The 15,748-nt window shown below is 40.5% G+C and overlaps 1 protein-coding gene across 1 annotated transcript in view; it reads right to left on the bottom strand.

The window, feature by feature from the left end:
- Positions 1-3,645: 3,645 nt before the first annotated feature.
- The window catches only part of LOC119584194 (low density lipoprotein receptor adapter protein 1-B-like), a 48,314-nt gene continuing 36,211 nt past the window's right edge, over positions 3,646-15,748 (bottom strand). Inside the window, exons 3-8 of the mRNA XM_037932695.1 lie at positions 11,953-12,064; positions 11,683-11,805; positions 10,158-10,275; positions 8,506-8,618; positions 5,982-6,025; positions 3,646-5,504 (exon numbers count right to left, since the gene is read on the bottom strand). Of these exons, the coding sequence (XP_037788623.1) occupies positions 4,928-5,504; positions 5,982-6,025; positions 8,506-8,618; positions 10,158-10,275; positions 11,683-11,805; positions 11,953-12,064 (1,087 nt within the window). The 3' untranslated portion in view covers positions 3,646-4,927. The remainder of the gene's footprint in view (positions 5,505-5,981; positions 6,026-8,505; positions 8,619-10,157; positions 10,276-11,682; positions 11,806-11,952; positions 12,065-15,748) is intronic.

Below are 15,748 nucleotides of genomic sequence, written 5' to 3'. Positions count from 1 at the left end.
TGAGAGGCTGAGGCCCAAGGCAGGGGAGATCCACAGCATTGGGTCTCAAGTCTCCATCTAGGCCCCCCCCCCCATGACAAAAAAGGCAAGAAATGGGGGGGGGGGATACACAGGTAAATGAAACTACCAACATACACTTGAAAATAGTATTGTTTTCTTTTACATTAACCTTATGAGATTATATCAAATTCCAGGTATTCTGTGCATTCCTAACATCCTTCTCCTCTAGTACGACCCAACACCAAAATCAACTTGTACTGAAATACCTGCATGTGTCACTTTATACAAAAAGAGGGAAAAACTTATCAAAAAAGGAACCTATGATAAAACACTAGTTTGGCCACAGTAGGCAAATTATATGAATTGGAAAAAATACATTTTGGGGAGTTATGGTTTTGTAACTTGCAACAACATTTAACTCCTGGAAAGAAACAATGTCTAATTACTTTTCAGTGCCTATAATTCGGTATACTGACCTATTTGATAAAAGAAAAAGAAAAAGAAAAAGAAAAAGAAAAAGAAAAAGAAAAGAAAAGAAAAGAAAAAGAAAAGAAAAAGAAAAAGAAAAAGAAAAAGAAAAAGAAAAAGAAAAAGAAAAAGAAAAAGAAAAAGAAAGAGAGAAAGAGAGAAAGAGAGAAAGAAAGAGAGAAAGAGAGAAAGAGAGAAAGAGAGAAAGAGAGAAAGAGAGAAAGAGAGAAAGAGAGAAAGTGAGAAAGAGAGAAAAAGAAAAAGAAAAAGAAAAAGAAAAAGAAAAAGAAAAAGAAAAAGAATAATAATAATAATAATAATAATAATAATAATGAAATAATCACTGAACAGTTTAATGATGATTAAGCCCATATCTGTAGCCATAAAAATGAAAAATTTCCCAAAATAAATACAAAAATTGAAAGGGCATATATCAAAGACAACTGCTATTGACAGTCTCTTCCAATGTACACAAGTTCAACGTATTTTTTCACTATATGCTCTAAACATTTTAAAATCAAGGAGGTTTTAAATACCACCATTATATAAACACTTATAAATACTCAGTTTGTACCAAGGACTGTTAAAAATTATTGCACTAGATATTAAGTAATATTTGCCCTAAATGGAACACTTGATAAAGGATATCTCAGTCCCTAACATAAAATAAATACTCTCAAGCTTCCTATTACATAGTCTCTTACAGCAGAGAATCATATAGTGGAAATGAATAACAATTTATAAACCACAGTAGCAAAATATTCAGATGTTTTTCTCACTGTCAAAAAAATTAATATCTTTTTTACTCAGAAATGCACAGCCAATGAACACGCTTCACACATCTAATCCTAAATCAATAAAGATATTGTGTATGTGTATATAAAGATAATGTGGAGGTATATACAGATATAAATAACCTAGTGGAAGGCTTAAATTTGGCTCTTCTCATACATCTAAACAAGATAATCATCATCTTATCATTAGAACTACAACTAAACCTTACTTTAATCCTCTTCGACTGGGCTTTCCCCCCCCCCATCCCCTTACCTGACCCACCCACCCAAAAAATATTTCAGGAGCAACATACTGGAAATTCAATATATACATTGTACATTTACTCTTTTACCCAAGCCTCCAGGGTGTATAACAAGGAGGGGATATGCCTAACACGCAACACTTCCACACACAATGGCACATTAACTATTTACAATTATACAACTAAGTTTTAGTTTAGTATCATCTCTTCTCTCTCTCTCTCCATTTACATTACTCATTGCTGCACAACTTCTCCACAAGGGGAGAAAGTTCACCCAAGGCAGCCCAAGGGTTCAAGCCTGTGGTCATTTGGAAGTCCCATGTCATTTCATTTTCCTTTCGTTTTTTTTTTCTTTTTTTGGAAAAAATAAAAACTGGCTATGACAATAGTACAACCTTAAAAAAAAAGACAGCCATTTTTGTAGTGTTACAAACTGGGAAGCGCCTCCTGTTCTTCACACACATGATAACCATGATTATGACAGTACTAAGGTATGTATATGGGTATTTTAAAGAATCAAATGTGTTGCTCTGATGATATAGCTCATCTTCATGTTGCCTATATGATGAACACTGCACAGAATAGAAGCAATAAATCATTGTACAAAAAAAAAAAAAAAACATAACTGCCCCTTGAATGCACATATGTACTCCCATGAAATAGCAGTCTGTGTTACTTAATCTAGGAATAAACAAAACAAAAAGAAAAACAACCTTAACTCCTGCAAAAATCAAACAGTATTTCTGGGTCACAGATAACCAACAATCTCTCTCGCTTTAACCCACGAACATTACAAATTTTACAGGGTCAATAACCCCATAGCATAATACCACACCTCCTGCCCTTTTGGGAAAATGAAAAAAAGGAGGAACAGGACGAGAATACAGCCTGCATCATCGTAAGGATATTATTCCCGTTTAATAATGAAAAAGAAATTAAGTGATGGTGGTGAAAATTACCGGTGATGATATGTAACGTTACAAGATGCTGCTTAGTAGTTTAAGCTTCACAAAAGTAAAAAATAATAATAATAAATAAAAAAATAAATAAAACAAAAAAAAATATTTTTTTTTTTTTACAAAAAATTAACAAAAAATAATGAGTAATAATAATAATTGAAAACTCAATGCATATTAATGATAATCCTAAACATGGTACTAATGATAAAAGACAAAATATATATATATATCCAACATAGTTTGTAGTAGTAATAATTACAAAATAATCAAAAGAATTAAAATAATATAATAAATAATAATAACATTAATAACAATAATTAATAACAACATTAGTAACTACAATAATCCTACAGAAAACAATGAAAGGTAAAAATCATAATGACAAATACTGATCAAAATTGTGACAACGATAGCAAGGAAAATGAATAAGAGGGAAAAATTATTTTGAAAAAATCTGAACTACGATGATAATGACCGACTTAACTGTATATAATTAGTCTCTCTATGACAACCACATACTAGATATTCATCATGAACTCTACTAAACATTTGCACTCAATTTTGATATATAAATGGAACTTTGCACAAAAGCTGTAAAGTAACTATTACATAAAAAAATATATATAAAAAAATATAAATAAAAATATAATTATAATAATGGTGATAATTATAAAAAATGAATGATGAAATAATAATAATAATAATAATAATAATAATAATAATAATAATAATAATAATAATAATAATAAATAATAAATAATAAATAATAATAATAATAATAATAATATTAATAAAAACAATATGTAATAATATCTACTAATAATTACTAGTGATAATTAATAATCAATAATAGTAATTAATAATTAATAATAATTATAATAATCAAAATAGCAATTAAAATAATTAAAATAACAATCATCAAAATAAAAATTACAATAATAATACCAGTAATAATAATAATGATGATGATAATTATGATGATGATGACGATGATGATGATAATGATAATAACAATGATAATGATAATACAAATATGACAATAATAATAAAAATAATAACTCAGTTATCTATTATCATTATTATTTTATCATTATTCTTATCATTACCATTAGCATGTGTAGTAGTACCAAAAGAATATCTTATGAAAGATTTTAATTGAAAATGGTAAAAAAATAATATAAATATAATGTAATATGTTTATTAACCTCAGCGTTCATACTGGGTGAAAAAATGAGATTTCAACCCTCTGTTTCGACATCTTAAAAAGGAGAAAATGGCCATTGCCCTACTTGATAAAAGAAAAGAACAACGTCAAATCTTTAAATGATACACCTACATTACCACAAGGGTAGAAATAAATCTTGTAGGAAGTGCGTCTCTACAATTAGTAGACTACGAGACTCCTGATCCTAATTAACCTGTACTTTCATCCCAAAATTCCTCACTTGAACTGGGGAAAAAAGATTTTAAAAAAAAATTAAAAGTAATGAAAAATAAAAGGTAATCCATTATTTCCAATTAAGCACAGTATGAATACCCATTCCCCTCTATGTAAAAAAAATAATAAAATAAAATAATAATAATAATAACAATAGTAATATATAATTCCGTCTTTCCTATAAACAGAAAGGCAAGGACTTTTCAATGAACTGCGCACACTACAGCAATCTCTTTACCCTCCCGCCCTCTGCTGCAGTGTATCGTGAAAACATGAAATAATGCTGATGAAGATGAAAAGTTAAATACCATATACATGCGATTTTTGACGTCCTACCAACCCATCAACTAAAACTAGCCTCCAGCAAACTCCATGCACCAACACTGAGAACAATTATCTTTTACTTGGCTTATTATTAATAATATACTTCTTTAAATAACTATGATACAGAAATCTTCAGCTGTGTTACTCAACCCTGCGGAACATGAACTATGTAAATGTCCCATGTAATTATCTGTGTGTAAAGTTACAGTTCTACCTGCATTACTAAAAATTATCAAGCCTGACATTTACTTCTGCAAAGAAGCTTAGATGAATCAGGCATTAACGAGTGTTTCTGGCATTTACTGCCTTACAGTATAAAGTCCATTTCAGTCTAAGCAAAACAGGTAGCAATGCAGGTATCCTACAGATGCAAATAACATTAAACTATCATCATACTTCAGGCTAAAACTGTATTATATATATACTAGAATTCATTTGGAGATATAAACATGTATCACAAACATATTTACATATAGAAAATGTAAACATATAGAAAATGTGCAAAATCTAAATGTATATTAACAAAGTTCACACACGTGCACACAGCTGCTCTCCCAAGGGAGTTATACCATCTATGCATTATAAAATGTGGAGACACTGTTCTATCCCAGCTGCTGACTCAAGTAAAAAATAAAGACCAAAACACATTAGAAAATGAAAAACTACAAATTGGAAGTTCCGAATGACAGCTCCAGAAATGCTTCAAGAGCACACAACTTTGCTGTTTTTCCTCCCGTCAAAAAGATCTCCATTCCAGGCTGGGTGGCTGGTGCCACAGCCACTGTGGGTTGAGGGAGAGCTATGACCCACCCCCAACGCTTCCGTTTCCTGGGTGAGGGGGGAAAAAGGGTCACTCAGAGACTCTCTGGGATTAAAAGAATTATCCACATCTTGACTGGCAGTTGGTTCTCGCTTGAACACAGAGTTCGGCTGCTTACTGCTGCTGCTGTCATCATTTTCATCAGTAGCAAATGATTCTGGGAAGCGTGAGAACATGTGATGTGAGGGAGGAGACTGACAAGAATGAAGGAAGGCAGTGTTGGGAGAGCTGGAGAAGTTCTCCCAGGTATCTGGTGGAGACTGTCCCATTGACCATGGGCCTGAGGACGAGTTGGCAGGCAGAGGACTGGTTGGGGGAGAACTAGCTAACGGCCAGAAGCCATTCTCGGTCGGAGAAGCTGGAGGGCGATCCGTGAATGCTGCAAGATCGTCGATGCCTGCCCATCCCGTTGGGGATGTCCAGGGGAGAGGAGATTTTTGTGCGTGTCTCAATGCAAGTCTGTAAGGTAGGCCAATCAGTGTGAATACAATATTTATTGCAAAAGAAAACTACACAAATAAACCATAATATTAGCAATTCCATTTATCAGAAATACTCTTTACTGCCAGACCATTTAGATTCATTAATTCTGAATATTCTCACATTTCATGAACTCATAAGACATTTTTTCTTAGTATTCATACTTGGACAGCATCTATTTCAAGCTCTATAGTAAGAGATTCTTTTAAAGTCATACAAATTTCAGCACAAGACAGAGAAAATGAAAAATCTGAGTATAGAGATGGACAAAAGAAAGGGAGGAAAATGCAAAAGCTGATGGAAGTTATAATTACAGAAGCAGAGGACAGAAAGAGAGCAGTATCAGGAATGTGAACTGACAGTGCGAGTAAAGGCACCTGGAAGCAGATAATCCTCTCTGAGAAAAGCAAAAGCAAAAGAGAAAGGAAGGAATTACATCAAATATCAGGCACTCACCTTGAGAATCCCTCATTAAACTCATTGAAGTCTTCAAAGGCATCCTGTTAACAAGGCACACAAACTACATGTTAGTTTCTCCAGGGAATTTTCCAGCTTTCTGGAAATCTTTACTACACGAGACATTGGCCAACCTTTACCTATTCTGTAGTACAGTATTTTTTTTTTTTATCAAAGGAAATAATTATTTTTTTTTTTGGGTTGGTATATGATGTACAAAGCACACACAAGTTTTACAAGGAAGCTGTTAGAGATTCATATCACTTGTATGTACAAGTGAAGTATGAAAAGGGAACAGAGATAACATGAAATCCACAAAATATTCTTATCTTTCTCATAACATTCACCTAAAAACATGGAATTAGAAACCATCCACTGAGAAAAAAGTTTAAAAAATAAATAAAGTAAGAAACTACTGTCTTTTGCAATAACAAAGAATTATAGTTTTCAAAAAGCTTCTCTCTCTTATTTCAAAGGACTATAAATATGTAAAATCATATGCAATATTTGAATTCACATTATTAAACATACTTCCCCCATTACATTTGCTTCTGTTCTGGGTCATTCTATATCGGTCCGTTTTAATCAAATCTAATCCTTTGGTTTACTCTAATACAAGTCTTTGTAGTAGAACAAAAGAAAATAGTATCTGAAAATCTGATAAACAAATTTCTCATCTATTTTGTTTGTTATGCATATCATGTATATGAATACTGTTCTCTATCAAATTACAGGAGTAAATTGTGAATTCACAGTTTTTGTGTGCTTTTTTCAAGGATAATTATCATGATTGTGCATCATTCATTGTACATTTCAATAACTAAATGCATATAGGCTGATCTGAGAAAATTTATAACTGTACAGATTCCTCTGCCTATAAGAATATTAATGAAAAAATACTAAAATTGCAACAGGATAACTGTACTTCAGGATAATATATTTAGTGCCTAGTTACCATTGAGAGAGATTTTTTTTTAATATAGAAATAATTTTCCACTATTTAAAATTTCAAATACACATACATACAGACATATCAATCATATACCACTTAATTTAATCTAATATCTTATGGTTTCAATATGGAAACAAAATTATCAGAGACAACACAGAATAGCTGGCCAATTCTCCATCGCCTTCAAACACACAAGGTCTAACAACAACAGTTTAAATCTCTTGTAACTCAAGACACTAAGATTTAAGTGTGGGAAGAATGTAATACCCTGTGGAAACTGAGCAGGGTGAGGAAATTCATAATCAGATGAAGGAAGAATTTCGTTCTTAGTCTGGGGTTTCGTTTTGCAGAATTATTCAATATCTTTCATTACAATGGGAGAGGAATGGCATAAGATGCTATATAAAGCTTTAATATGTAAAGGCAGCAAATCAAAATATTTTCCCATAAAGTCAAGACAGACAAAAATGCTCACGACATGGCAATTGTTCTAAAAGAAAGTATAGACTGGTATGTAAATTGTGTAAATCATGCCTCAAGGCTATAATACAAGCATGATAAGTCATAATAGTAAGAATCTATAATCTCAAAGTTATCAATCTATAATGCATGTGTCATTACTTATGCTGAAAAGCCAAAGCTTAAATCTAACTCTGCAAACTGATCTTAAAACAAAATGGAAATTCTAAAGATAAATCCCTATAAATCAAGGTATATTCGGACCCTTACAATACAAGAATATGTATATTCACATCATCATTATCATAAAACTGGCAAGATTCCTTCAACTGATTAAAAACATTCAAGTCTTCACACACAACTGTCAAACTAACAAAACACTACTTGCCTTATAAACTATTTCGGTCCTTGCTATTCCTTATACAAAAGGAAATGTCATATTAGTTTCACCTCTCCTTACTTTTTAAAAGTGACAACTAAATCCATTACTCCTTAAGCTAAAGTAATTACAATACCAAATGACTTATTGATAAAATGCTAAATCTGAATTCAAAATCAACAACTTAAGGTTAACTGCAATATTAGCAATACATAATTCTTATACTCATTCCTGCAACAAAAATGACTGCAGGAAAAACAAAAAACTTCTGAAACTGCCATAAAATATTTGTAAAATTATAAGACTGCAGACACTGGGAGGTTCAACTTCAATTGTTAAATAATTATAGAAATGAAAAAGGACATTACCACTTCTTTACCAATGCTTCACTATTTTAGATTCTGACTTTGCACGTTGTACTACGAATTTTCAGTACCCTACAAAGTCAGCTACACTTTCATTATTACTTGTAGACAAAGAGAACGTGATGCTACAATAAAACTTTCTTTATATGAGAACCATCTTACTAGATCACCTCTTTTCACTTAATTTCTCTAATACATGTATGCAGGTCAGCTTCTTAAGGTTAGTGTAAGACAAAATCCAATTACCTTAAAACTACAGTACTTTCTAAGATGGCAAAAATCTAAAATGTACTTCTAACAGATGCTACAGCCTCCTACCCTATGAGGCATCAGAATCAAAACGTTAATCAACAATTATGGAAAACTCACCCAAGGTTTACTGATGATGTTCTTGCTTAAACCTGCTTTATTTTTGGTTTCTGTGGTTATATCGGACGAGTCATCCAAATCAATTAAAAGTGCTTGTGTGCTGGACTGGTAACCTGTTGTGTGAAAAGCTGTATTAAAGAAAACCAAGGTAGTATAGCAATTCCTAGTCAGAATATTTTTGACAACTGTAATGGTGAAAAATATGTAGCAGAAAACCTTCCCACACAAGAAGACTTCCATACTTGCCTTACATCTAAAATGGTAAGTCCTTATCAAGTTGAAATATTTTCAAAAACATTAATTCTTATTTTCATCTCCATTTTTAGGAGGAGGAGGAAGAGGAGGGAGGAGGAGGAAGAGGAAGGAGGAGGAAGAGGAGGAGGAAGGAAGAGGAGGAGGAAGGAGGAGGAGGAAGAGGAAGGAGGAGGAGGGAGGAGGAGGAAGAGGAAGGAGGAGGAGGGAGGAGGAAGGAGGAGGAGGGAGGAGGAGGAAGAGGAAGGAGAAGGAGGAAGAGGAAGGAGGAAGAGGAAGAGAGGAAGGAGGAGGAGGAAGAGGAAGGAGGAGGAGGAAGAGGAAGGAGGAGGAGGAGGGAAGGAGGAGGAGAAGAGGAGGAGGAGGAGGAGAGGAGGAGGAGGAGGAGGAAGGAGGAGAGGAGGGAGGAGGAGGAAGAGGAAGGAGGAGGAGGGAGGAGGAGGAAGAGGAAGGAGGAGGAGGGAGGAGGAGGAAGAGGAAGGAGGAGGAAGAGGAAGGAGGAGGAAGAGGAAGAGGAAGAGGAAGAGGAAGAGGAAGAGGAAGAGGAAGAGGAAGAAAAGGAAGAGGAAGAGGAAGAGGAAGAAAGGAAGAGGAAAAAGGAGGAGGAGGAGAGGAGAGGGAGGAGGGAGGAGGAGGAGGAGGAGGAGAAGAGAAGGAGGAGAGGAGGAGGAGGAAGAGGAAGGAGGAGGAGAGGAAGGAGGAGGAGGAGGAGGAGGAAGAGGAAAGGGGGAGGAGGGAGGAGAGGAGGAGGGAGGAGGGAGGCAAGAGGAGGAGGAGGAGGAGAGAAAGTAGAGAAAAGCAGGAGGAGGAGGAAGCAGAGAAAAGCAGGAGGAGGAGGAGGAAGCAGAGAAAAGCAGGAGGAGAAGAAAGCCGAGACAAGAAAAGGCAGCAGAGAAAACCAGAGAAAAAAAAGAGAGAGAGCCAAAGCAAGGAGGAGGAGAAGGAGAGAGAAAAAAAAGGTAGGATGATGAGGAAGCAGAGAAAAGCAGAGGATGAGGAAGAGAGAAAGGCAGAGGATGAGGAAGCAGAGAAAAGCAGGAGGAGGAGGAAGCAGAGAAAAGCAGGAGGAGGAGGAAGCAGAGAAAAGCAGGAGGAAGAGGAAGCAGAGAAAAGCAGAGGAGGAAGAGTAAGCAGAGAAAAGCAGAGGAGGAAGAGTAAGCAGAGAAAAGCAGAGGAGGAAGAGTAAGCAGAGAAAGGTGGAGGAGGAGAAAGTAGAGGAAAGGAGGAGGAGAAAGCCGAGACAAGAAAAGGCAGCGGAGAAAACCAGAGAAAAAAAAGGGAGAGAGAGAGAGCCAAAGCAAGAAGGAGAAGAGATAAAAAAAAAAAAAAAAGAGAAAAAAAGGCCAAAAAAAAAAAAAAGGCAAACCCCCGCCCCCACCCACAGCCCCCCATTGGCCTACCTGACGAGCTGGTGTCGGAGGAGCCGAACTCCGCGCGAATGGGTATGGGCGACGACGCCTGGCTGGACGGCTGGCGCTGCGCGGGGCCGGGCGCGAGGCTCCCCCCGCCGGGCGCCACCTGCGGGGGCACTTTTACTGAAGGAACGTGGGACGGCCTTGGTTTTCAGCTTAATATTAAGTTAAGGCTATTTGGTCGGCTTGGTGAGATCAAGTTTGTGGTTTAGATCTAGTATGATTTGGGATGTAATTATAGTATGGCAGTTTATTTTTCTCAAGCATTTAAATTTCTCCCATATGAAGATGTGAAGTTGTACTTGAAACCGAGTGAGAGAGAGAGAGAGTGAGAGTGAGAGTGAAGAGAGAGAGAGAGAGAGAGAGAGTGAGAGTGAGAGTGAGAGTGAGAGTGAGAGTGAGAGTGAGAGTGAGAGTGAGAGTGAGAGTGAGAGTGAGAGTGAGAGTGAGAGTGAGAGAGAGAGAGAGAGTGAGAGAGAGAGTGAGAGAGTGAGAGATAGTGAGTGAGTGAGAGATAGTGAGTGAGTGAGAGATAGTGAGTGAGTGAGAGAGTGAGTGAGTGAGAGATAGTGGTGAGAGAGAGATAGTGAGTGAGAAGTGAGAGATAGTGAGTGAGTATGAGAGATAGTGAGTGAGTGAGAGATAGTGAGTGAGTGAGAGATAGTGAGTGAGTGTGAGAGATAGTGAGTGAGTGAGAGATAGGAGTGAGTGAGAGAAGGATGAGTGAACAGTGAGAGTGAGTAGTGATGCAGTGAGAGATAGGAGTGAGTGAGAGTGAGAGACTAGTGAGTGAGAGTGAGAGATAGTGAGTAGAGTGAGAGATAGTGAGTGAGAGTGAGAGACAGTGAGTGAGAGTGAGAGAAGTGAGTGAGAGTGAGAGACAGTGAGTGAGAGTGAGAGACAGTGAGTGAGAGTGAGAGACAGTGAGTGAGAGTGAGAGACAGTGAGTGAGAGTGGAGAGACAGTGATGAGAGTGAGAGATAGTGAGTGAGAGTGAGAGAAGGAGTGAGAGTGAGAGAAGTGACTGAGAGTGAGAGACAGTGATGAGAGTGAGAGACAGTGAGTGAGAGTGAGAGACAGTGAGTGAGAGTGAGAGATAGTGAGTGAGAGTGAGAGATAGTGACTGAGAGTGAGAGATAGTGAGTGAGAGTGAGAGATAGTGAGTGAGTGAGAGAGATAGTGAGTGAGTGAGAGAGACAGTGTGTGAGAGTGAGAGAGACAGTGAGAGAGAGCGAGAGAAAGAGAGAGAGCGAGAGAAAGAAGAGAGAGCGAGAGAAAGAGAGAGAGCGAGAGAAAGAGAGAGAGCGAGAGAAAGAGAGAGAGCGAGAGAAAGAGAGAGAGCGAGAAAAAGAAGAGAGCGAGAGAAAGAGAGAGAGCGAGAGAAAGAGAGAGAGCGAGAGAAAGAGAGTGAGAGAAAGAGAGCGAGAGAAAGAGAGCGAGAGAAAGAAAGGCTGTGGAATCTGTTCTGTCCATGATTTGAAAGCACGAGTCTCCTTCACCAACTGAGCCTCACCTTAACCTCCGCAGGGAGCTCCTCGTTGGCATAGATTTCCCCGTTCTTGCTCTCCACCGCCATCTTCCAATACTCGTAGGCCAAATTGAAGGCCTGGGCAATCGAGATTGTTACAGCCTGAGCCTGGGGGGTGAAAAGGGTACGGTATGCAAGTTACATATAAAACCTCCACACACACACACAAAAAAATCAATAAACAGCTATCAGTCAATACATTCAAGACGCCTGAAGTCCTTGCAAAGTGACCCTAGACGACTCTGGACGACTCACCATCTTCCTCTTGGGGCACAGGAAAGCGTGGCACTCGCAGATCTCATTGTCGCTGGTGGCGATGAAGGCGAAGACGTGGTCGTAGTGGGCGTCCGCCGAACAGTAAGAGATCCTGAAAGAGTTGCAAGCTGTTCAAGATAGCGTACTATGCGCATGGTGGGGGAGCAGAGAGGGTAGAAGGGGGAAGGGGACAGACAGAAGAGGAGGGGACAGAGAAGGGGACAAAGAAGGGGACAGAGAAGGGGACAGAAGAGGTGAGCGGAGGGGGAGAGGGGGGAGAAGGGAGGGAGAGGGGGGAGAAGGGAGGGAGAGGAACGACAAAAATAGACGCGGACAGACCGACCGACTTCCAAACACATCAAAGCAGCATAAAAACGGTAACGATAATACCGTGTCTCCAAAGCAGACATTTATAAATAGGTTTTCATCGAGATCAAGTCGCGCTGACCTAGACAGTCGGCGTGAGTTTCCCGACGAGTAAACGGGACACACATGACGACGCATTTACATACGACTTGTCCTTATCACCCCTCCCCCCCTTCTTCCCTAATTCATATCGCTATCACCTTGTTTCTTATCAATCGTTCTCATTCGTTCTTTCGTCATCTTGTTTTCCTTTCGTCATTCCCTCCTACCTTTCCGCATCTGACTTCATAAATTCTCTCTCTTTCTCCTCCCCTTCTCTCAGGATTCACCCAGTCACCACTCACCCCTTTTGCTGCTACAGCCACCAACACCAAGATCGTCATACTGCATATTACAACACAAATTACTGCCCCAGTTAAGATGAGTACAATAAACCAAAAACTCGTTTACAGGACACTAAAAAGTCAGATGGGTCATCGAGGGTGATGGCGTACCCTATCACCTTTCCCCTCCTCTTCCCCTTCTCCCCCTCCGTCTCCTAGCTCTCTCAACCCTCCCCCCCTTCTTCACCAACCTCCCTCCCCCTCCCCCTCCCCCTCTCCCCCTCTCCCTCTCCCCCTCTCCCTCTCCCTCGCTTTGTTTACAAGTGCGCGCCGACCCACGTGGCCGCCACACCCGAAGGTCACGACGCGGACAGCGTACTACTACGCGCATTGCTCCGCCCCCTCACTCGTAGCGTGGCACACAGCAGACTTTTTTTTTTTTTTTTTTTTTTTGTTACCTGGTTTTCAACTTGTGTTAACGGTCTCTTCGGCGCCAGCGCAGACAGAATCCGCTGGCGGACGGACTCGCATCCCGACGGGACCGGTTCGAAAAAGGCAAGGGGGGGTCGGGTCGATCGGGACCCGGAGCGAAGATCGTCCGTTTTTCAGCCGCTCGACTCATCCCGCCTTTGACCCCGATTTAACGAAGCCCCAAGCGTTCAAGCAAGCGCCTGTTTGACGCCGGCAGCTGCCCCAGTGAGGGAGGGAGGGGGGAGGGGGCAGAGAAATTCTAGGGCTGGCACAGAAAGCCAAGGTTGCGACCAGGGGATGTTGTTGCAAGGAAGAGGAGGCGAGAGGGGGTCACAACGACAACCAAAAAGGAAGAGGCGGATGGAAGTGGTCCCTCCACGTGTACTGAGTGACCAGCGCCAATGATACCCTTGAAGAAATGTACTTATCATGGTGTTGCCATGCACGGCGCCGAAACTCTTCCTTGTGACTAATGATGAGTTGCGAAGGTTTACTCTGCAGTTATCCTCCCCTCCGTCCTTCCCTGGTTACCTGTATGTTCTGCCTTCATCCTTTATCACACATCTATTCCTCTTGGTTGTATCAATAAATTCACCAAGCCTCTCTCACGGTCGCCCAACCTTAAAAATCGTCAACTCGCCCCTCCCCCCCCCCCCTTCAATGCCTCTCTCCTTCCTTCTCCCTTTCTCTCCCCTTCCTCCTTCCTCTCTCTCTCAATCCCTCGAACAAAAGGTGAGAAGAAAGTGCGTATCATCCTCCCCCACCCCCTCCCTCCCCTCCCCTTCCCCTTCCTTCCCTGCCCCCTGCCCCCTACCACACACTATCCCCATCCTCCCCCCACCCACTCCCTCCCTTAGCTGGGTGCACCTGTACCCGCTTCGAAACGTAAACAACTCGACCGACTCAGCCAATGTTGCCAGAAACTACACATGCTTCTTTTCCTCCCCCCCACTCTTTTTCCCCCCACTCTTTTTTCCCCACTCTTTTTTCCTTATTTTTCTCCTATGCCTAACGAGGTTCCTCCTGACTGACAACACAAGCAAAAAAATACCAAGGAAGGTGCCAGGACAGGAGAAGGGGAAGGGGAAGGGGAAGGGGAGGGGGGAAGGGGAGGGAGGGGGAAGGGGAGGGGAGGGGGAAGGGGAGGGGAGGGGGAAGGGGAGGGGGAGGGGGAAGGGGAGGGGAGGGGAAGGGGAGGGGAAGGGGAGGAGGGGGAGGGGGAAGGGAAAGGGGAGGGGGAAGGGAAAGGGGAGGGGGAAGGGAAAGGGGAGGGGGAAGGGAAAGGGGAGGGGGAAGGGGAAGGGGAGGGGGAAGGGAAAGGGGAAGGAGGAGAATGGGTAGAGGTAGGGGTAGGGGAGGGGAGAGGAGGGGCGTGGGAGTGGTAGGGGTAGGGGAAAGTCAAGGGGAAGGGGAAGGACAGAAAGAGTATAGGGGAATTGAAAGAGGAAGGGAAAGGGAAAAATTAAGAGTATAAAGGAGAAAGGGGATGAACGAAATAAAGGGAAGGAAAGGGGGGGGGGAAATGCACAGGGAAGGACAGGCGGCGGTGAAGGGGCTGGGGAAGTGCAGGGGAAGGGGCAGGGAGGGCAGGGGCAGGGGCAGGGGCAGGGGCAGGGGCAGGGGCAGGGGAAGGGCAGGGGAAGGGGCAGGGGAAGGGGCAGGGGAAGGGGGCAGGGGAAGGGGGCAGGGGGAGAAGGGGGCAGGGGAAGGGGGCAGGGGAAGGGGGCAGGGGAAGGGGGCAGGGGAAGGGGCAGGGGAAGGGGGCAGGGGAAGGGGCAGGGGCAGGGGCAGGGGCAGGGGCAGGGGAAGGGGCAGGGAAAAGGGGAATGCCAAGTATTACGGCACACTCCGGCCCTGGCGCTCTCGCTCGGTGTCTGGTATGTCTGTCCCAGAGATAATTTATGTAGGCGTGTGCGTGTGGGCGTGTGCGTGTGTGCGTGTGTGTGTGTGTGTGTGTGGGCGGGGGGCGGGGGGGTGCGACTTGTATTTCTCAACTTTTTTTCACATGTGGTTTATTACTCTGTGTATAAGACAACAATGCTCGCTTCGCGCACCGTAGGCAGAGGCCAACATTCCTACAACTGTCAACAACACGCAGAAGTCCTTGCGCGTCACCCTTCACAGCTCGACGACTAAGGAACAGAAAAAATGAAAATAATCAACATTTCAAGCTCTACACCACACAACCTATATACATATACACATGCATACATATACATATACACATGCATACATATACATATACACTGCATACATAAAACATTTCACATGCATACATATACATATACACATGCATACATATACATATACACATGCATACATATACATATACACATGCATACATATACATATACACATGCATACATATACATATACACATGCATATACATATATAATAACATATAATACAAAATAAATACATATACAACATATTATTAATATACAACATATATAATACATACATACAAAATAACATATCATACATATATATATATACATACATAATATATATACATATATACATATATATAATACATATCATACATATCTTATTACAAAACCATATACATACATAAAAAAATTTTTTGACAATGACAATTATTTAAAATTTACATTAAAAAAAATCAATCCATTTC

The sequence above is a fragment of the Penaeus monodon genome, chromosome 18 (assembly GCF_015228065.2).
Source record: "Penaeus monodon isolate SGIC_2016 chromosome 18, NSTDA_Pmon_1, whole genome shotgun sequence".
NCBI lineage: Eukaryota > Metazoa > Arthropoda > Malacostraca > Decapoda > Penaeidae > Penaeus > Penaeus monodon.
Note: the sequence above shows the minus strand (reverse complement) of the source record. Positions and strands in the feature narration are given on the sequence as shown.